At 47.7% G+C, this 22421-nt stretch overlaps 1 protein-coding gene across 1 annotated transcript; it reads right to left on the reverse strand.

Annotated features, from left to right (window-relative positions):
- Positions 1-467: 467 nt before the first annotated feature.
- LOC138820071 (vomeronasal type-2 receptor 116-like) lies at positions 468-21448 on the reverse strand. The gene is given in 10 exon segments (XM_070011715.1): positions 468-592; positions 595-1395; positions 5649-5742; positions 7438-7572; positions 8420-9073; positions 9076-9141; positions 9457-9581; positions 9584-9731; positions 20805-20952; positions 21402-21448. Coding segments are annotated over 10 exon segments (2343 nt in total).
- Positions 21449-22421: the final 973 nt, after the last annotated feature.

A 22421-nucleotide genomic window follows, 5' to 3' on the forward strand; every position in this document is an offset into this window, starting at 1 on the left:
TGGAGATAGGAGTCTCAAAGAGTTTCCTGCCCAGGCTGGCTTTGAACCATGATCCTAAGATCTCAGCCTCCTGAGTATCAGGGATAACAGGTATGAGTCACTGACTCCAGGCAAGACAGAACTTTTTAAGGGAGAAAAATGTCAGTGAGTTCGAGAACTCAGCACTACTAAGGCTTAGACAGGAATTTGATCAGGATAACGTTTAGGAAAAAATAACAGAGAGCAAAGGGGAAGACAAAAGAAGACAAGACAGATGCATGGAAGGGATTGGCAGGATTAGACATAGTTTAAATTAGAGGCACAGCTACTACCTAAAATACAATGCAAACTTACAGGAATGTGGGTTACAATTTGTAGTGACTACAGCACAACTGGAGAAAAGAAGTTCAAAGATATCCCATAGTATAAACACCTGTCCAGCGCAACAGAACAGATTTGTCTAAGACCCTTCATTAATTTTAGGTAGCCTATGTTTTTAAGCCTATGTTTCTCCCAGAATGGGGTCTATCCCTGAGTCTATGCAGAGAATTTCTCTCCGGCCTTAACAGGATGACATAGCACTTAGGGGCAAAGATGCAGCCCAGGAGGCCGCACTGGAGACCAGGATGGAGAAGACCTCGATGGCCACCATGGCCTTCCCCTTGGCACTGTGGTGGACAGGCAGGAAGCTGAGCCACACACTGCAGAACAGCAGCATGCTGAAGCTGAGGAACTTGGCCTCATTGAAGGTGTCAGGCAGGTTCCTGGCCAGGAAAGCCACCGTGAAGCTGGCCAGGGCCAGGCCGCCCAGGTATCCCAGCACACAGTAGAAGGCGGTGAGGGAGCCCTTGTTGCACAGGATGATGACGTGGCCATATTCAGAGTGTGCATTTGTGTCCACAAATGGAGGAGAGGTCCCCAGCCAGAGGCCACAGAGAGTCTCCTGGACGAGGGTGCAGATGGGGATGAGGAGGTTTGGAGCCTGGGACACCAGCCACTGCCAGGTGCTTCTGCCTGGAGCCGTGAGCGTGAAGGCCAGAACCACATTGAGGGTCTTGGCCAGGACCGTGGACACAGCCACGGTGAAGACCACTGCGAATGTGCTGTGCTGCAGGATGCAGGTGGCTGTGTGGGGACGGCCCAGGAAGAGCAAGGAGCAGAGGAAGCAGCAGGTGAGGGAGATGAGCAGGAGGTAGCTGAGGGCCCAGTTAATGGCCCTGACAATGGGGGTGTCTTGGTGCTTGACAAACACCCCTAGAACAGCAGCTGTAAGTGCAGAGCAGCAGAGAAAGGTGCAGGCTAGAGCCGTGCCCAAGGGGTCTTCATAAGCCAGGAAGCCCTCAGCTTTCAGCAGGCAGCGGCTTCTCTCAGGGTTGGCGTACTGATGATCTGCACATCTTGTGCACTGGTCCATGTCTGGTGACAATAAGGTACCATTCAGTACTTCCCTTTCTTTTTGGTCATGGGATTTGAACTCAGGGCTTGGGCCTTGTCCCTGGGCTTTTCTACTCAAGGCTAACGCCCTACCACTTCCACTTTTCTGGTGGTTCATTGGAGAGAAGAGTCTCATGGCCTTTCGCGTCTGGGTTAACACTGAACTGCAATCCTCAGATCTCAGCCTTCTGAGGAACTAGGCTGACAGGTGTGAGCCACTGGCACCCAGCCTTGTCATCTTTATACCTCACACATGACCATAACATGTATTGGTAATGTACCATTGCTTCATTTCTATTGTGCTAAGAATGTATTCTACAGGGTTTCTGGTTTTGTTTTCATGATATCATATTAACTCTCATGATTCTGCACAGATCACATTAACCACATGCGACATCGTGGTGATAGCCAACTTTCCCCATCCATCTCTGCAGGTGCTCATGGAAGGGTTTTGTAGGATGTTGAATGCAGGTTGTCTCTCCCACTCATCTGTGAATCCGTGGGAAATGAAGAGCTCAGGGACCCTGCCACGCATCAGGCAGATAACTACTTCTTGGACCAAACCCCACCTTTCTGAGGGTCTATGTCATGGAAACCAAAGGCAGGGAGATGCATGTTCCCAAGCGGAGGAGCAGTTGCTCATGAGTAATTCACCATGCAGCGGGAGCCGGTGCTCACCCCTGTAATCCTCGCTCCTCAGGAGGCTGAGGTCGGAGGACCGTGTTTCAGATGCAGCCTGGGTAGGACAGTCTGTGAAACTCTTAGTTCTAATTAAAGCAGAAAGCCAGAAGTGGAGCTGTGGCTCAAGGGGTAGAGCTCCAGCCTCGAGCAGAAGCAGCTCCGGGACAGCGCCCGGGCCGGAGCTCAAGCCCCAGGACTGGCAGAAAAGAAGAAAATTCCCTTCAGGCTCTGTCCCTCCTTCAGGTCTGTGATGTCCGACTCCACCGCCCTGACTTTACCGAGCACCGAGCTGGCCGCCTTTCCCGCCAGCCTACCATCAGGAAGCTGACTAGAGGCAGGGCCCCGCCCCCCGGCACCGACCACGCCCCTCCACGCGGGCCCCGCCCCCGGGACCCCGCCCCAGAAGCACTGACCATGCCCCTCCATCCGGGCCCTGCCCCCGGGACCCCACCCCATGGCAAAGACTGCCACGCCGACCCCAGTAGAGTCTGCTTAGCATGGGAAACCATCTATCAGACCAAGATAGAGGCTTCAGAGACCTATCTCTGAGTTTTGGGACTTCACTGAAGTCTACCTCGGAGAATAGGGCTTCTAAGAGGCCTACTCCTGGGAAAAGGCTGGAAAAACCCCTGGGAAAAGATGTGTTTTTGTCTTTCTCATAAGAGTGCCTATCAATCTTTCTGCTGTTCATTGTACTTACTCATTGTCAACGTTCCCTTATTCAAAGCTCTTTCTTAAGAGGGTTGATGACTCCAATATCTGATGAGTGTCTTAAAAATATGACTAACTCACCAGAGTTAAGTGCTACCCTGAAACCCCTCTTATGGAGGCTAGTAGACAAGCCATAAGCAAATATAAAAGTATTGGGGGTTTCACAAAGTCACTCCAGCAGAAGGAATTGTAAGAAATTTACAAGAAGCTGTAGGCGCGGCTAGAACAGAAGGAATGTATGGCAATTGCTGAGATAACTACTTAGGAGAAAGAACTTCCTGGTACTCTCATTTACTAAGAGACTTGCTAGATCTAGGCCTCTGTGACCTTACTATTAAAGAAGGAACAGGAAAAATCTTATGGGATAATTAAGGCCTCTATAAAAATAAGGTAATGGTGAGATGGTGACAAACGTCGAAACCCATTATATTTCTTAGAGATAAGCCGGAAACAAGTGCCTTTCAGGCGACCAGCTGGTGACCACTAAAAATGAAGCCCTGCAGCAAGATTGTGTAAACTTTTGCCCTTTCAGGTGACCAGCTGGTGACCATCCAAGAACAAAGCCTTACAGCAAGATTGTGTAACCTTTTGCCCCTTTTCTTATGAAGACTTCTGTTATAAAAGTTTGTTATCCTCTGCATTAAATTGCACTCAGCACTCAGCACTCAGCATCCACTCCTAATGTGTGTGAGTTGTCTGTTTGCCATCTCCCCATCCTATTCCAGGTTCCTCCCCTAGGTATCCTCCGTCGTCCCGACAGAACCCGGTCCGCGGCAGGTGGCCCCCAAAGTGGGGCTCAGAGCGGGCACGAAGCAGTTTCTTCAGTCAAGGAACCTTGGGAGGTAAGCATCTCTCTCTCTTTTCCTTTCACCTGGAATAGTAGTCAGAAGCTCGTTGGGGTGCTGCAGGCCCCTCAGTTGTGACTGAGAAAGATAACGAGTAAATCATGGGGAGTTCATCTTCTAAAAATAAGAATAAGTTTGTCTCTATCTTAAAACATATGCTAAAAGCACGAGGCATTAAGACCTCCACAGCAACAGTGAAAAAATTTTATAATTTTGTGTTACAAACTAATCCTTGGTTCCCGAAGGAAGGAAGCCTTTCTCTACAAGATTGGCAAAAAGTAGGACAAGGGATAAAAGAGTTCTACCAAGCTCATGGCTCAGCAGCAGTCCCTATGACAGTCTATTCGTCATGGATTCAGATAAGAGATCTTATGGAGGAAAAGGCTGAGCAAAAATGCTTAGCTGAGGAAGCAGGTCCCGCAGTCAAAGAAACCTCTGAGTTAAAGAGCTCCGATCGGTGTCAAAACTATGGCACAACGATGGAAACTACAAACTTAGGTAACAAGGAAAAACCATGTATAGATTTAGATAAAGACGGGGACAATAATGCTGAAGAAATGAAAACGCCCGCACTTCCGCTCACAGGTTTCCGAGCAGCTATGTTAGAGGCAAAAAAGCTCGGCGATACTACGTTCACTTTCCCTATTGTTGACCTGGACCAGGGCCCACCTCAGTGGGAGCCATTATCCTTAAAATTACTAAAAGAATTACAAACAGCAGTAAAAACTATGGGTCCTTCTGCCCCTTTTACTTTAACAGTCCTTGACTCTATAGCAGCCGATTGGCTAACTCCTTATGATTGGTATCAAACTGCAAAGTCAGTGCTAACCCCGGGGCAATACATATTATGGAGAACAGAATATGAGGACCTTGTTAAAGAAGTGCAACGGCGATTATTCACAAATTCAGGCCCTAAGCCTACAGTCTCCATGTTAACTGGTCAGGAGGATTATGCAGACATTAGAAAACAACTTAAACTCTCAAAGGAGATTTTAGAAACCATCACTAAGCTTGCTATTACGGCCTGGAAAAAGTTACCATCAGGGGAAGGAAAGACCACTGTTCTATCAGGAATTAAGCAACGGCCTGAGGAGCCATATGAGGAATTCATAGCTAGGTTGGAGGAAGCTATTACAAGAATGTTCCCTCCTTCTGAGGGAGCTCAAATCATTCTCAAACAATTGGCATGGGAGAATGCTAACACTGTGTGTCAGGAATTAATCAGGCCAGTGAGGAAAACAGGAGGCCTACAAGACTATGTTAAGGCTTGCATAGATGCTTCTCCTGCTATGATTCAGGGACTTGCGTATGCTGCTGCCATAAAAGAAACGCCTTTTCAAACAAATGTGAAAAAGGTAACCAGAGGCTCAGGATATAATCCTGAACAAAGAGTATGTCATAATTGTGGCAAACCAGGCCACGTTCAAAAGGAGTGTAGAGCTCAAAAGCAACAGAAGGGATTAGGAAAAGCACCAGACTTATGTGCTCGGTGTCAAAAAGGGTACCATTGGAAAAGTGAATGTAGATCTAAGTTCCATAAAGACGGAACTCCTCTTCAAGAGGAAACAAAAAACCGACGGAGGGGCAACCTCTCAGCCCCTCCCCAAGAGAGGAACTAAAGCAAACTATTCATGACTTGCCCAGAGCCACTCCAGGCCCCTGCACGCCCCTCCATGCGGGCCCCGCCCCAGGACCCCGCCCCTGAGGCACTGACCATGCCCCTCCATGTGGGCCCCGCCCCTGAGGCACTGACCACGCCTCTCCACACAGGCTCCACCCCACCGTGGCACTGACCACGCCCCTCCGCACGGGCCTGGCTCGTGACCACGCCCCACGGCCCCGCCCCTGTGACACTGGCCCCGCCCCCACAGCCTCGCCCCCGGCCAGTTCCTTCTAGAAAGCCATTGGCCCACTCCCCTGCCCGCCCGGCCCGCACCACCCGGCCAGCAGGGAGGCCCGCTGGGCCCGCGGGGCCGGCACCACGCTCCCAGGGCTCACCCTCTCCGCCGGCCTCGGGCCCACCGTGGGTGCCAAGGCTCCGGATGGGGGGGGCAGTCACGTGGCCGCAATTCTCACAACACTGCGTGCACGCCTGCTTCGAAAATGGCGGCACCGGAAGCCGCTCCAGCTGCCGGCCTCTGATTGGACTGCTCAGATGAGTGACGGGCGTGCGCCCCTCCCGGAAAGACCAGGCTCCAGCCTTGGCCCTGGGGCAGCCTGCCCGTCCCGGCGGGGCCGACCCTTCCCGCCTGTGCGGGACCTGCTCCCTGCCCAGCAGCGGCACTCCCGGCCTGAGCCCGCCCCGAACCGGGGCAGGAAGTCGGGGGGAGGCGTGGCTCCTAGCAGTCCCTGCCTCCCCCGGCGCATGCACACGCGCACGGGGTCCCAGGGAGGCTGCGCGTGCGCTGTGCGCATGCAAGGCCGATCCCACGGGCCTGGGACTCAGGAGGGGCCGGCAGGGTGCAGGGCCCAGCGGGGTGCGGGGCGGGGGCCTTGGATGTGTTACTGCAACAAGAAGGGGCCAGCTACTCCTATGTGTGCAAATCATATCTCCTAGGAATGGCTGTAACCACAGGACAAACCCATGCCCCAGTTTCTGCGCTAATCTGCGGTCACTCCTCCCCCTGTCATACTTGTTCAGAAGGCCATGCAATCAAAGCACAATGAGCCTTTGGATTCCCTCCATCCCTTGATGTATCATTTCTTTGGCCGGGTCTCCCAGGACTGTCTTACCCCTGGTTATGGCAGCCACAGACATCTAGACATTAGATTCTCTTCTCAGATGAAGGGGACATGGCCCCTGGGGGCTCTTGGCTTAAAATCTTCATCGAATCCTAAGGTGTGAGCTCCCTGGGAAATCTTGGAAGCTTCAGGAGGAGGGAAAGTACATTCTAGAAGCAAACCTATCATGCTGCTTTTTGTCGTCATTAGTGTCTATCCTCCCCCTAAATATATAAGGAAAGGACATGAACGATGGATGGAAGGATGGATGGAAGGATGGATGGATGGTTGGATGCATGCATGTATGTATCGAATGATCTGGTGCTACTGGAGCTTGAACTCAGGGCCTCAAGCTTGCTCGGCCTTCTTGCTCAAGGCCGGCCTTTGCCACTAGAGCCACAACAAGATGGATTCTCACAGATTTTTCTGCCTGGGCTGCTTTGGCCCAGGACCCTCTATCACTACACCTCCTGAGAGGCTCCAGCAAATGGCCCCTAGATTCCAGAGCATTTAAAAGCACACCCTGAAGCACTAATTTCCTCTTTTGGTGGTTATAGATATCTCAGGCCAATAGCTGTTATTTCCCTACTAGAAATGAGGTCTTCCTCTGCACACACCCTGCCATAGTGTTATCTCACCAAAGATACGGAGCCAAGGACCAGACAACCACAACAAAAGCGCCCACACCTGTGAGCAAATCAACCTTCAGACTTTGTAAGTTCACCCTTTCCTCTCTGTAAATTGATTTGCCTCAGGGAGAGATCGCTCAGGAACTCAGCTGTCATTTATATTGTACAATATGCAACACATGAAGATATAGAAATACATTTGTAAGTAAGCTTCCCATCAAGAATCAATTAATGACAAAATTCATTTGCTTGGATGTTGCTACATGTACACTGCTGAGCAATGAGCACAACAGCATAAAATCCAGGAGAAACCTGGCTGAGTTCCAGCATCATGATTACAAGCACTGTGTAAATGCCTGGGGCCACTCGATCACATCTTCACACAAGGACAGCTGTAGACCACGTGAACCATATGGAGAAAACCTTCCCACTTTTACCTTTAGTTCAAGACCTCCTGGAAAATCCTGAAAATTCACAATGTCATACTCGGCCTCGAGCTTCCTTTCATCATCCAGAATGATGTGGTCTCCAGTAGGAATCTCAAAGTGGAGGTTCTTCAGAAAGGGCTGCAGCTGAAAGAGATGCAGCTCACGGTGAAGGGTGACCCAGAACGAATCAGATAACCCGGAGGAGGGGACGCCCCATCATCTTACTCCAGTAGCCTTGTCCAAGTGCAACACAAGCAGCCAGGGCAACAGAATCAATGAAAACCTGAACAGAAACAGCGTGTCCTCCTGTTTCTAAGTCTTGGTGACTCAGGAGAGGATTGAAGACCTACATTCAGGAGGAAGTACACCCACTTATTTAGAAAGACCACAGGTCTCAGGCCAGCCTAACTAAAGCTAGCTGTCACCATTAATTTTGGGAATAGTCCCAGAGTTTTAAATGAAGTTGGAAATGTGCACCATGGAAACTGGTTATTAAACAGTTATCATTGGGCACTAGTGGCATACACCTGTAGTCCTAGCTACTCAGGAGGATGAAATCTAAGGATTGGGGTTGAAGGCCAGGATCCTAGGAAAGTCTATGAGACTCTTAAGTCCAACAAAACCAGAAAACTGGAAGTAGAGCCGTGGCTCATGTGATAGAGCCCTAGCCTTGAGCAAAGGAGCTCAGAGACAGGGTGCTGGCCCTGAATTCAAGCTCCACAACCAACCAAAAAAATAACAAAGAACTAATTATCCTGTTTTCCGAATTAAGAAATTTATTGAAAAAAGATTAACTTATAACAGTGAAAAAATGAGGATATGGGGGTGATTTGTAACACAAAGTACCAATGGGGATGTAAAACAGATTTTCTCTAGGAAAGCAACCCCCCTAGAAAGTTACCTGAGAAGGGGAGAACACCATTCTTTTCCCATTTCCCACCTGTGGCAGGACTGTTTGGTGAAGGAACATGTGGTGGAGGGCCTGGCTCACAGCATGCATGGCTTGGTAGACATTGAAACTCTCTTCAGACATGGCCATGTTGAAAAGGTGCCCGGGCAACCAGGCCAGGGAGGCCTCTCGAGGACAGCTCTCCCCGGCCACACCGGCAGACTCAGACTCAGAGCAGTTGAAATTCAGAAACCACAACTGAGCAAGGTAAACATCCTCTGGATATTTGGAAGGACTGACTGACTGCATAAAACTGGTGAATCCAGCGATTTCTTCACGGTGGTGTAAAAAAGTCAGAAGGGTGTGGAATGTGTCAAACATGAAATACCTCCTTTTGACCAATACATTGTACTGAGAGTTCATGACCAAGATTTTCCCTGTCACAAGAAAATCCATCGAATAGCTCATGAAATTAACCAGGAGTTCAGTGTCACCATAAATGACGATCACATTTGTGGAGGATTTCATAATCTCTCTTTGTATTACCAAGGCTTTTATTATATTTGACAGAAATTTCACTGGGATCAAAGCCTCAAAGGCAACACAGATCCTATGTCTGCCCATCTCTTCTCTCAGTTGTGGAAGAATCAAAATCCCATTCTCCTCTTCTGAGACCAACAGCCCCACCCAGGCCCAGCCAAAGTGGAGCATCAGGGAGACCAGGCCCAGAGCAAGAGAGGAATCCTTGGTAGAGAGAATCCTTGGTAGAGAGAAGGAAACTAGCCATGGACATTCAGGACAGGGTCAAAGGGCCCAAAGGTGAGCTAAAAGGAAAGGGAACATGAGAGGAGGAGGGTCAGCCTGAACCACAATCACATCTGGGAGAGATAGGAAGGAAGGTTTGTGCATCCCGTTTTAGCTCATCTTGTAATTCCTGACAGCTTTCTGGGAAGTGAATCATCAGGCTAAGAACCTGTGCCACATCCTCTCCCTCTCCTCTTTTCCAAATGAAGGGACTGTGGATGCCCCACTGGGGCTGCACACCCTGATGCAGCATCTAAATGCAGTATCTTCCCTTTGCTCTCTTCACACCCCTGCACATCAGCCGAGTTCACGTCTCCCTGGCCCAGAGCCCTCACCTGTGGAAATCTGTAGAGTGCCAGCAGAGTGCCGATCATGGCAGAGGTGAGGGCTGACGGGCCCGTCAGCACAGCTGCCGACTTGCTCATGCCCTTACAGGTGTAATTGGGAGCCCGTGCTTCCCCGAGAACCAGAGGAAGGGGCTTTCCAATACCAATGATGCAGTGTGATCCATCTGGTAGATCTCAAATCCCAGAGTCACATTGTGCAAAAGATGGGGGTTCCTGTTGATCTCCTCAACGGCAAAAGCCAAGGCCAAGACAAACTGGTAGTTCTTGAAGTGGGAATAGAGAGGAGGAGGAATTACAGATGACTCCCTTCAGATCCAATGACAGGACTATGAAGGAGTTACTCCACACAATCAATAATGAAACATTAACCATTGTGCACACTGCTGTCCAACTTTGAATGTTGGTCACTGGGACAATGGGAGGTCACAAAAGAGGATTTTACTGTATGAGGCTCATCTCCTCATGACAGCCCAGAGAGACAGACAGGGAGCGTCTCTTCTCTGCCAGATGTGGACACAGAAAAGTGACTGCTATCCATGAAACATGAACTGGCCATTCTGAGACCAACACTCAGGACCTGGGTTCTGGTCCCACACATGTGAAGTGCAAATCTTTGTTTCTTTTATCTCTTTAGATCGTGTGACAGACCATAAGAAAGATTTAAAATATTTTCATAAAAATTGAATCATATCAGACATATGTTTAGGCCATACTGTAAAAGAGTTAGAAATCACTGAACATGAAAATCTTTGAGGCTTGGGAATGTGGCCTAGAAGTAGTTTGCTTGCCTCACATGTATGAAGCCCTGGGTTCAATTTCTCAGCAGCCCATAAACAGAAAAAGCTCACTGTGGCTCAAGTGGTAGAGTTGTAATCTTGAGTGAAAGTAGCTCAGGGACAGTGCCCAGATCCTGAGTTCAAGCCCCAGGACTGACAAAACAAAACAAAAACCTTGGAAAGCAACAGAAATGTATGAAAGCTAAATACATTGTTTTTGCACAACCAATGTAGCAAAGCAAAAATTGAGAAGAAAATGATTTTTGAGACCAAAATGGAAACAAAGCATAATGAAATTCATGGGATACAGAAAAGGAAAACCAAGCAGCTAGATAACAATCAATGCTGAAATTAAAGGAACAGAAAGATGTCCAGATAACCTTTAGCATCATTTCAAGCAAAACTAGAAAAGCAAAACAAAACTACACAAAATTAATACAAAATTAATACAAGAAAATAAAACATAAAAATTGTGGCTGACATAAAAACAGAACAAAAATTAGGAAGGGGGAGGGGAAACTGAGCATTATGGGAGGTTGGGGTGCAAATTGATTAGGATACACTGTACTCATGCCTGCAAACATCACAATTACATATTGCTAAAATAGGCTAATAAAAAAACAACCAGAATCAGATATGAGTGGCTCACATGGGTAATCTAGCTACTCAGAAGGCTGGGATCTGAGGATCAGAGTTCAAAGCCAGCTTAGGCAGGAAAGCCCATAACACTCTTATGTCCAATTAACCACCAAAAATATGGAAATGGAGCTGTGACTCAAGGTAGTAAAATGCTAGTTGTGAGCAAAAATGCTCAAGGACAGTGCCCAGGCCCCAAGTTCAAATTCTAATACAAGCAGCACACATACACACACTACCAAACGTGAACAAAACAAAGAAGTGATTCTTCAAAAAGTACACAAAAGGATCCCTGGTTAGTCTAAGACAAGAGGGAGATTTTTCAGGACAAATAACTGATGTCTATAAACATGATAACAGAAGAAATGGACAAACCCCTAGGGTTTTACAGCTTACCCAATCTCGATCAGAGAAAATGGAGAAAACTTGGACAGGACAGTAGTAAAATCTGGGCCTGGGCAGTGTCCCTGAACTGTTCAGCTCAAGGATAGCCATCTACCAGTTGAGCCACAGTGCCACTTCTTTTTTTTTTTTTTCTGGTGGTTAATTAGAGATAAGAGTCTCACATATTTTCCTGCCTGGGCTGGCTTTGAAATGTGATCCTCAGATCTCAGCCTCCTGAGTAGCTGGGATGACAGGCCTGAGCCACCGGCACCCAGCATCACTGGCTATTTTAACAAGTAAGGTAGACAAATATTTACTCTATATATGTATGTAAAACAGAATTAGTGCAGGGTGCAGGTTGCTCATGACTATAATCCTAGCAACTCAATAATCTGAGACCTGAGGACTGCGGCTCTAAGCCAGCTTAGGCAGGAAAGTACTTGAGACCCTTATCTCTAATAAACTACTCAGAAAAAGCCTGAAGAGGTGTTGTGGCTCCAGTGGTAGAGCATTAGCCTAGAGTCTGAGAAGCTTGGACACAGCTCCTAGTTAAAACCCAGGACCAGCAAAAGGAAAAAAAAAAGCCCAAAATGGTATTCAGACCAAACTCTCCTCACAACCACCCTAAAACATTATAGATGAGAACGCAGTGAACAAATCAATGGGCATCAGCAGCAAGCACAAGAATAAATTTGTCTACATACGCACATTGACAGACAATATTCAGGTACAGTTTAGAAAGTTAAAGGAAAACAAGGAAACATGAAAAAAATAGAAGTCAATAAGAAAAGGGGTTCTAGGAGGAGGGTGACCTGTAAACCAGGAATGAGATGAGTTCCTGGCCCTGCCAGGAAGCTAAGCAGATGTGAAACGGACACTCTCTTCACCTTTGAAGGGAGCTGAGCAACACAGTACAATAAGGCTGTTTCTGGCGAGGCTGTGGTGTGAGCACACTGGAGGTGATTACAAACACTTCTCGCAATCCCCCCTCTCATCAGCAGGCCGACCACAGACAGAGAGCCAGCTCACTCACTGTGTCCTGGGCTCGTCCTGGGCTGAGCCACCGTCCCTGCGGTCCAGTCCAAAAGTGTTGAGGGGGAAGAAGCCCACAATCATCACGTCTCCATCCACCCGGGCCAGGGCTTTCATTCTGGAGAAGGAACTGGAATCGAGCGATGAAATGCCAGGCATCCCAGATCCTCTTGTGAGGCGGGTGTAACCCTGCCATGTGGGCCCGGGATCCTTGGAAGCCCGCCATGTGGGTCGGGGGTACTTGGAACCCCACCGTGTGGGTCAGAGGTCCTTGGAACCCTGCCATGTGGGGTGAGGGTCCTTGGAACCTTGCCTGTGTGAATTGTGGGGTGAGAGTCGGTTCCGAGTTCCAACTTGCCCACTGTGGGTCTGCCCCTTCTGCTGTGGGGGTGTGTGTCCCATTACGGGATTCAGCAGACCAATTCAGGAGATCTCCACTTCTTTTTTTGGTAACTGTCAGGCCTGCATGTGTCTTGTTTGTACTGTTTATTGTTTTTTGGACTAAATAACTGATGGGACTGGAAACCATGGTCACCACTCCATCTAGCCCCCTAGACTTATAAAAAGAAGCTGAGAAAGAAGAAAAGAAAAGGTACCCCCCAGTTTTTCAGGGAGATAACTTGAAAGAAGTAATGTTTCCTCCCCCATACTCCCCTTCCCAGGTTCCTTTTGCAGAACCTGAAAATGATCAAGAGGAGGAGGGATCTATAGAACCCTCGGTACCTGCTCTTAAAGTTTCTGAGGGGCCAGTCACTTGACGCCGCCGTGGGATCAACCCCCCATCTAATGCAGCTGTTTTTCCCTTATGCGCCGTAGGGACTGTGGATGTGGATGGTCAACAGCAACTCCAATATTGGCCATTTTCTACCAGATATCTACACAATGGGTACACCCAAAATGCCCCCTTTTCTGAGAAACCCCAGGATTTAATATGGCCAAAATTTATGAGGTTAGACAGGGAGGAAGTGAAAGTCAGGCAGCATATCTTGAGCGGCTCATGGAAGCTTGTAGTCAATATACCCCATATGATCTTGAGACCCAGGAGTCGGCTCAGATGATCATGTTTGCCTGTATAAATCAAGCTGCACCAGACATAAAGAGAAAGTTGCAGGCTCTAGACAAACTTGGTGAAAAGCCTATTAGGGATCTAGTAGCCATGGCAGAAAAGGATTACAATAAGAGTGTCGCTACCGCCTCGACCAGCAAGGAGACGCGACACTGGACTCTTCTCTCTGCCGTTTATTCAGGACCTTTTTTTAATCTTGTGACCCCAACACCGGGGAGAATTCCCCACAGCCTTAAGTACCCGCTGGGTAGCCAACCCTGATACGCCACGTGGGAACCACCAATAGGTTCAGGTGCGCGGAAGCAAGCCAGATTCTTTGCCTTAGCCATATCAGGAGTTGTTTACCACGAGAGCACTCGCCATCGGGAAGGCGGAGGGCGGACACCGGCACCATCTTCCAGGTGCGGCCTCTCGCAGCTCTCTACAGTTCCCCCTTTTTTGTTTAAAGAACACAGATGAGAACAGAGGTCTGATCCCTGTTGTGCAATTGCAAGGACTGCATACAAGCCTTCTCCCAGAGGGCGCCTTCTCTAGGGATGACTCAGCCTGTCCATTGATTCGTTTTTCACAAGGACGGGAAAAGGCGAATCGAACCCGTGTGCAATCAAACATGCTCTCCTCGAGGGCAAAACTCATGCCTCTCGACTGCAGTACTTTGGCTTTGCAATCTGTGTTCATTGTTTTAGGGTGGCAAGCCACGCTTAGGGGGACTGACCTGCTCCAATGACTGTAAAGGCTTGGATAATCATGGCTGCACTGCGACGCTGAGAACCTCTAATTTGGCAAATGCACCACAGACATACCAAGGAGGCTAACACCAGGAGGCCTGTCAGGGCTCCCAAACCCGCCCCCTCCTTGAGATGAATCATAGCAGCGGAGATCCATGAAGATAACCCCTCCGCCAATCCGGCATCCACTCGGGTCGAGTTCACCATGACGATGGCAACCCTGAGCTGTTCCATCAGGCTGTCGAACTCCCCAGTTCAATTACCTAAAAGATAACTAAACAACTGTTTAGACAAATTTGCAGCGTTTTTTGAATAGGTTTTTTCCTGGGCCTGAACTCTGGGCCTGGGCGCTGTCCCTTAGCTCTTCAGCTCAAGGCTAGCACTCTTACCACTTGAGCTACAGCGCCACTTCCGGCTTTTTTCTCTTCTTGCTTATGTGGTGCTGAGGAATCGAACCCAGGGCCTCAGGCATGCAAGGCAAGTGCTCTACCACTGAGCCACCTTCCCAGCCCTTCTCCTTAAGATGATTGGGTCATAGCATTAGGAGCATCCTCAGGCACAGACACCCAATGAGGCATTCGGGTAACTAAAGCATATTTAAACTTTGAGGCATTCCAGCATTGGGTTAATGCACAAGGTAAGTTCTTCCATACTCACAATGAACAAAAATGGGGGATACACACACAGAGGTAGGCCCGTGAGTAATAGAAGATTTAGGTTTAACACTTTGGGCGCCACAACCCGTAGCAGTTGCCACAACACCAGTCACGGTACCAGAACCCGAAAAGGCTGTAATCAAGGAAACAGTTATGCATCATGTCATATGGGCATCGGTCTCGGGAACACAGACAGGGTTCCCCATCTCGGTACTGGTCTTCCCAGTTGCACCATCGCAAGGATGAGCAGGAGGACCATCACCCCCCGCATCTCGTGCCTCTTCACACTGGGCTTTTCTAGTGAGGCATTCAGGCACCCACACCGGATCTTGTTGGTCCTGAGGAAAAACACAAACAGAGCCTCGTGCCCATGTCAGTACGGGATCGGGCCCACGCCAGAGCCCTGTCAAGACATCCTTCCATTTTACCATCCCTTTTGCTGGGCCTTAAGGTTCATTATGTCTATCTGCTGCGGATGGACTCTGAGCATCCAAATTTAAAAAATTAATAGTAAATAAAGCAAGAGAAAGTCTTTCCTTTGGGGTACGGCCATGGCCAATTCCCCCCTTTTGTTTTTGTAGGCACTCTTTTATCGTGCGGTGAGCACGTTCCACAATGCCTTGGCCTTGGGGATTGTAAGGCAAACCATGTATAAGTTGCACCTCCATTTGATGACAAAAGGAGGCAAACTGTTGTCCTGTGTACGCAGGTCCATTGTCAGTCTTAAGTTGATAAGGTTTTCCCCAGGCTGCCCAGGCCTCCAAACAATGGGCAATAACATTGCGTGCCTTTTCTCCAGCCGAGGACGTGGCATGTATAACACCTGAACAGGTGTCCACAGACACATGTACATATTTTTGGTGTCCAAACTCAGAGATGTGAGTCACATCCATCTGCCAAACTTTTAGCGGGAGCAAACCCCGGGGATTAACCCCAACACTAGGCGGATGCTGATAAATTACACATCGAGGACAGTCTAATATCACCTGTCTCGCATCGGCTCGAGAAATTTGAAATTTTTGTTGTAGTGCTTTTGCATTAACATGAAATGTTTTATGAAAGGTTTTGGCTCTGTCTAAGGCAGAGCTAATAAATACCCATTCTTGTCTGGTCCATTGATCCACTACATCATTTCCTTTGCCCAGGGGTCCTGGCAGGCCCGTATGAGCCCGAATATGCAAGGGATAAAAGCATGATTTTCTCTGCCAAATCAACTGTTGTAATTGTTGAAACAATGGACCAACCGGACTGGAACTCTTAATAGGTCTGGCAACCTCTAAAACCTTGAGAGCATTAATAACATAAGCAGAATCAGATATTAAATTAAAAGAAAACCGGCATGCTTCAAAAACTTTTATAACAATTTTTAACTCTACCATCTGAGGAGCACCGGGCTGAAACTGGTGTTGTACCGGTCGTTGTGCCTCAACTATGTATACACCACATCCCGTTTTTGAGCCATCAGTAAATACATTAGGGGCACTTACAATAGGTTGAGAAGTCATTACCTTAGGAAAGATAATTGGGTGTTCCTTGAAAAACCCCAAAAGGGGATGTTTTGGAAAGTGGTTGTCTATTTGTCCAGTAAAGCTACATTGTAAAATAGCCCAATCATCTATAGTAGCACACAAAGTTTGAACTTGATGGCTGGTGTAAGGAACTATAATGATAGACGGGGCAATTCCAAAATACTGTAAGCATTGTTGAATTCCAGAGAGTGCAACACCAGCCACAGCAGTAGGGTAATATTCAATGGACTTGGCCGGTGATATTTTCGGGTGAATCCAAAACAGCGGGCCTTCTTGCCACAACAACCCAGTAGGTTGAGACAAGGTAGGGAGTATACACAGGGTAATACTCTTGTCTTCCTGTATTCTCTGTAAGCAGGCATTTTGTAATCTCTCTTCTATCTTATGTAAAGTCTCTCTTGCCTCTTTGGTTAACTGTCTAGGAGAATCCAAAGCAGAGTCTCCTTGTAATATAGCATAAAGGGGTCTCAACTCATAATTTGGTAGCTTTAAATAGCTTCTAACCCAATTAATATCTCCTAACAATTTTTGAAAATCATTTAAGGTTTTTAGATTATCTTTTCTCAACTCTACCTTTTGTGGAGTAACGCAATTTTTACATATTTTCGCTCCTAAGTAATCTATAACCTGGTCCTGCTGTACCTTTTCAGGAGCTATAGACAGTCCTCTGTGCTTTAGCATCTCAATCAAATCCACATACGCCTTTTCCAGCATATGTTTACTCTTTGCTGTTAGTAAAATATCATCCATATAATGAATGCATCTTAATTTGGGATATTTTTGTCTAAGAGGGGCAAGAGTTTCATCCACATAAAGTTGGCACATAGTAGGACTATTGGCCATCCCCTGAGGCAAAACTACCCACTCATATCTTTTATCTGGCTCCTCATGATTGCAGGAGGGAATAGTAAAAGCAAACCTCACACTGTCTTGATCATGCAGGGGAATGGAAAAAAAAACAATCCTTTATATCAATCACAATAATGGGCCAAAAGGCCGGCAGGGAAGAAAGCAAAGGTAGGCCTCGTTGTACAGGGCCCACAATTTGCATCTGGTTATTGATGGCTCGTAAATCGTGTAACAAACGCCATTTTCCGGACTTCTTTTTAATAACAAAAATGGGTGTATTCCACGGGGATACTGATGGTTTAATGTGTCCTTGGGTTAACTGTTCCTGTACTAATGTCCTGGCGGCAGTTAATTTTTCAGAGGAAAGTGGCCACTGAGGCACCCACACCGGCTCCTCTGTTTTCTAGGATATGGGGATCCCTCCCCCAGTGGCCCCTAGGAAAAACCCAAGCCCTGCCTGTGGTTTCTCTGGTACACTTTAATAGGCTCCTTGTTCCCTCGTAGAAATTTACCTAGTCCAAAACTGGGGTGATAACCCATACGCACCATCATGTCCTGTGATGCAGGGGAATAGTCATTACTTAATTTAAATCCCATTTCTTTCATAAGGTCTCTGCCCCATAAGGAAACCGGGAGCTCTAACACATAAGGCTGTATTATACCAGAATGTCCTTCTTCATCACTCCAGTGCAGCTGTCTCGCACTCATGTCAGGGGCCTTAGCATATCCCAGACCTTGTAAGGTTTGGGAGGACGCTTGTACAGGCCATCCTGATGGCCAATCTTTTCTGGCAATAATGCTCCTGTCTGCCCCAGTATCCAAAAGGCCCAAAATTTTCTTATTATCAACATTGAGTTCAAGAACTGGTCTTTGGTCCAAATCAAGAGACAGGAATGTTAAGTCTGTTCCCGTGGATCCAAAACCCCCTTTTCCTCTTAGCTTGGGCAGAGCCGCAAAATGGTCATGTAAACTGGGTAAAATCAAAAGCTGAGCAATTCTATCTCCTGGGGAGATGGCTAAAATTCCTTTAGGAGATTCAACCATAATCTTTACAATTCCAGTATAGTCTGGGTCAATCACACCAGGATGCACCTTAAGGCCCCACAGAATTGTGGATGACCTCCCTATCAACAATCCCACCGTGCCAGGCTCAAGGGGTCCTTGGAAGTCTGTGTCAACTAACTGGACCCCCATTCGGGGAGTTAATACGAGTCTGGTGGTGGCACGGAGGTCCAGTCCTGCTGAGCCCGCCGTGGATCTCCGCGGTCCTTGGGTTGCCGGAGGGTCGGCCACTGTTCTGGGTAGTAGCTCCTGTCCTGGTTCTCGACTGCCCCATATATTTGCGGGCCCTGAGGGCGGGGGCCCTGCTGCCCGTTTTTTGAATGGGCCTGCGTTAAGGTTCGACCATTGATGTCTTTCACAGATCGGCATTCAACTGCCCAGTGCTTCCCCCTTTTACATCTAGGGCACAGCCCAAGCCGCTTAGGCTGTTGTCCCTTTCCTGTTTCTATCACACTTCCTCTTTCAGGGCAATTACGCTTTATGTGTCCCATCTTGCCGCATCTAAAGCACGCACCTGAGCCTCCTCCTTTCTTCTGGGTTAATTGCACCACAGCAGCAGCTAATCCAGCATTAGTTAGTGGTCCGCCCAGCTCTCTGCAAACTTTCATCCATGCTTCTAGTCCCCTATTTTTATATGGGGTTATGGCGGCTCTGCATTCCTTAGTACACTGCTCGTAAACAAGCTGTTTAATTAATGGCATGGCTGCGTCTGGGTCACCAAAAATTCTGCCAGCGGCCTCGACCATACGAGCAACAAAGTCCGAAAACGGCTCCATAGAGCCCTGCAGGATTTTGGTGAGATTGCCACTCACCTCGCCTTTATTTGGTAAGGCCTTCCATGCCTTTATGCCAATTTTATTGATTTGTTCATAAACTTGGACCGGGTAGCCTATCTGCTGATTGGCGAATCTCCCCTGTCCAAGCAGCATATCTCTGTCCCAAGCTGGGTTTCCCCCAGCCTGATTGGCCGCAGCCTCTTCACTAGCAAATTCAATCAAAAAGGCCTTCCAATCTAAATACTGACCTTGGCTCAAACAAGCTCGTGCGAGCCCACTCCAATCACCGGGTGTCATGCAATGTCTGTTTAGGGCCTCCACCTGGGCTACAGTAAAGGAGGCTGTGATTCCATATGTCCGCACAGACTCAGCTAAAGATTTTATAACCTTAAAATCTCAGGGTTCATGATATCGCTGTCCCTGTGGATCCTGAAATATTGGACAGGCTAGATGTAACTCGGTTCTGACCGCTTTCCACACGCCTGGGCTGAAAGAACAGCCGGGGCTGCCACTTCCGGGGTCCTCCGCATAGAGCGGAGGGGCCGAAGGTGTGGGGCGGTTCACGGAGGGTGTGCATTCGTCTTTATCTGGGTCCTCTCTCTCCTTCCCTTTCCTCCTCTTTCTTATCTTTGTTTTTTCTATTTGTTCTATGAGTGATTGTAGTTCCTCTGAGTCTGTAGACTCAGAGGTCTCTAGTTCGGCAAAATCAGGGTATGACCCCCCACCCCCGCTCTCCTCCTTTTCGCTGTCTGCCCTTTCTGATCTTTCTTCCTGCAGCATTTCTAAGGCGGCCTGACCATTCTCTACCGCCTCACTGCAACGCTGGTCCTCGAGACAGCCTCTTATCAGTTTCCATATTGGTCTCACTCCGCTCTTAAGCGTTCCTTGTTCAGAGGCAAAATCTAGGTCCCTCCCTAGTTTCTCCCAAGAGGCCACCGTGAGGCTTCCAGAGACGGTGAACCATGGGGCAACGGTGTCACATTCATTAAAAAATCTCTCTAAAGTACTCTTTTTTATTTTTAACTTTTTTGAGTGCAGTAGCTCATTGAGAGCCAAAAAAATTGGGTGCGAAGAAGAAGCGCCCATGTTTTAAACATTTAAAGCTGGTAAACAAACTTTTACTTTCACTTTTGGCTACTCTATTGACTAGCCCCGGGTTCTCATTCTCTCTTTATCTACCGAGAAGAGCAAAAATCCCCCCGCTCTTCTGGCGGATTCCCCTTTTACCTGGGAACTTACTCCCCGCTCTTGTGGCGGATTCCCCTTTTACCTGGGGACTTACCCCCGCTTTTGTCGCGGATTCCCCTTTTACCTGGGGACTTACCGGTGCACCACCCTGACCGCAGAGAGTTCTGAGTCCTCGTTGGGGTTATGGCTGAGTCCCCGTACGGGCCACCACGTGTCGCTACCGCCTGGACCAGCAAGGAGACGCGACACCGGACTCTTCTCTCTGCCGTTTATTCAGGACCTTTTTTTAATCTTGTGACCCCAACACCGGGGAGAATTCCCCACAGCCTTAAGTACCCGCTGGGTAGCCAACTCTGATACGCCACGTGGGAACCACCAATAGGTTCAGGTGCGCGGAAGCAAGCCAGATTCTTTGCCTTAGCCATATCAGGAGTTGTTTACCACGAGAGCACTCACCATCGGGAAGGCGGAGGGCGGAAACCGGCACCATCTTCCAGGTGCGGCCTCTCGCAGCTCTCTACATAAGAGAGAGACAGAGGAGCAAAGACAGGAAAGGAAGGACCGAGAACATGAAATTGAGTGTGAAAAGAGAGAGCGGGGTAAGGAAAAGAGGCCAGATTTGTTAGACTATCCACTATCTCATGCTGAGCATACCTGGTTCACAGACAGCAGCAGTTTCATTCGAGATGGAAAAAGGTACACGGGCACAGCAGTCACCACGGACACTGAGATAGTGTGGGCAGAAGCACTTCCCCAGGGAATGTCTGCACAAACAGCAGAGCTAATGGGACTAACAAAAGCCCTACAGATGGGAAAAGGGAAGAGACTAAACATTTACACAGACAGTCGGTATGCTTTTGTCACTGTCCATATACATGGAGCCATTTACCAACAGAGGGGGCTGCTGACAGCTGAGGGAAAGACTATTGAAAACAAACAAGAAATTTAAAGCCTCATCCGGGCCATATGGGAACCAGGAAATATTGCCATTATGCACTGCCCTGGCCATCAAAAGGGAACTGATTCTATAACCAAAGGAAATAACTGGGCTGATCAGGCAGCTAAGGAGGCAGCCCTCCAACCCAGAGCGGAATTACTGACTCTAGTAGACCCAGGACCATGAGCTTTGCCTCCTGAGCCTCAGTACTCCCAAGAAGACTTGGAGTGGATGAAGAAAATTCCCATGGCCTATAAACCCCCAGACAAAGAAGGAAACAAAGACTGGTGGAAAACTGGTGAGAGGAAACTTACCTTGCCACAAAGATTGGGCAAGGGGATTGATTATTAAGAGAATCCATCGGGTTTCTCACATGGGAACCCGAAGAATGTAGGACTTGCTCTGACACTCAGAAGTAAAAATTAGGCAAGGAAATCAACTTATTGAGGACATTGTTAAAAATTTCAAAGCCCTGCAACCTTATGCAATCCCATTTGTCCAACCTTTCTTTGATTTGTTGTGCTTCCGGGTCTCTATTCAGAAAATTTCGGCCTGAGCCAAGGAGACCTAGGGTTTCTCCTATTCCATCCTGTAATGTTTTCAGAGTGTCTGCTTTGAGTTCAAGGTCTTTGATCCATTTGGAGTTGATTCTGGTGCAGGGTGATATATAAGGATCTAGCTTTAGTTTTCTACATGTAGTTAACCAATTTTGCCAGCACCATTTACTGAAGAGGCTGTCTTTCTTCCATTCTATTGTTTTAGCTTCCTTATCAAAGATTAGATGGCTATAGGTCTGTAGGTTCATTTCTGGGTTTTCAATTCTATTCCACTGGTCCTGATGTCTGTTCTTATGCCAATACCAAGCTGTTTTGATTACTATGGCTTTATAGTAGAGTTTGAAATTTGGTATTGATATTCCTCCAGCAGTGTTCTTTCCGTTGAGGAGCGTTTTTGCTATTCGGGGTCTTTTATTGTTCCATATGAATTTTTGGATTGCCTCTTCTATTTCCTTGAAGAATGAGGGTGGAATTTTGATAGGTATCGCGTTGAATTTGTAGATAGCCTTGGGAAGTATTGCCATTTTCACGATGTTAATCTTGCCAATCCAGGAGCATGGGAGGTTTTGCCATTTTTTAAGTTCTGTGTTGATTTCCTTTTTCAAGATTTTAAAGTTTTCATCATACAGGTCCTTTACTTCTTTGGTTAAGTTAATTCCTAGGTATTTTATTTTTTGTGGGGCTATTACAAATGGAGTTGCTTTCCTAATTTCAGCCACACTTTTCTCATTGTTGGCATATAGAAAAGCCATTGATTGTTGGGGGTTAATTTTATAA

This window comes from Dipodomys merriami, unplaced genomic scaffold (genome assembly GCF_024711535.1).
Source record: "Dipodomys merriami isolate MVZ:Mamm:240054 unplaced genomic scaffold, mDipMer1.0.p SCAF_84, whole genome shotgun sequence".
Lineage (NCBI taxonomy): Eukaryota > Metazoa > Chordata > Mammalia > Rodentia > Heteromyidae > Dipodomys > Dipodomys merriami.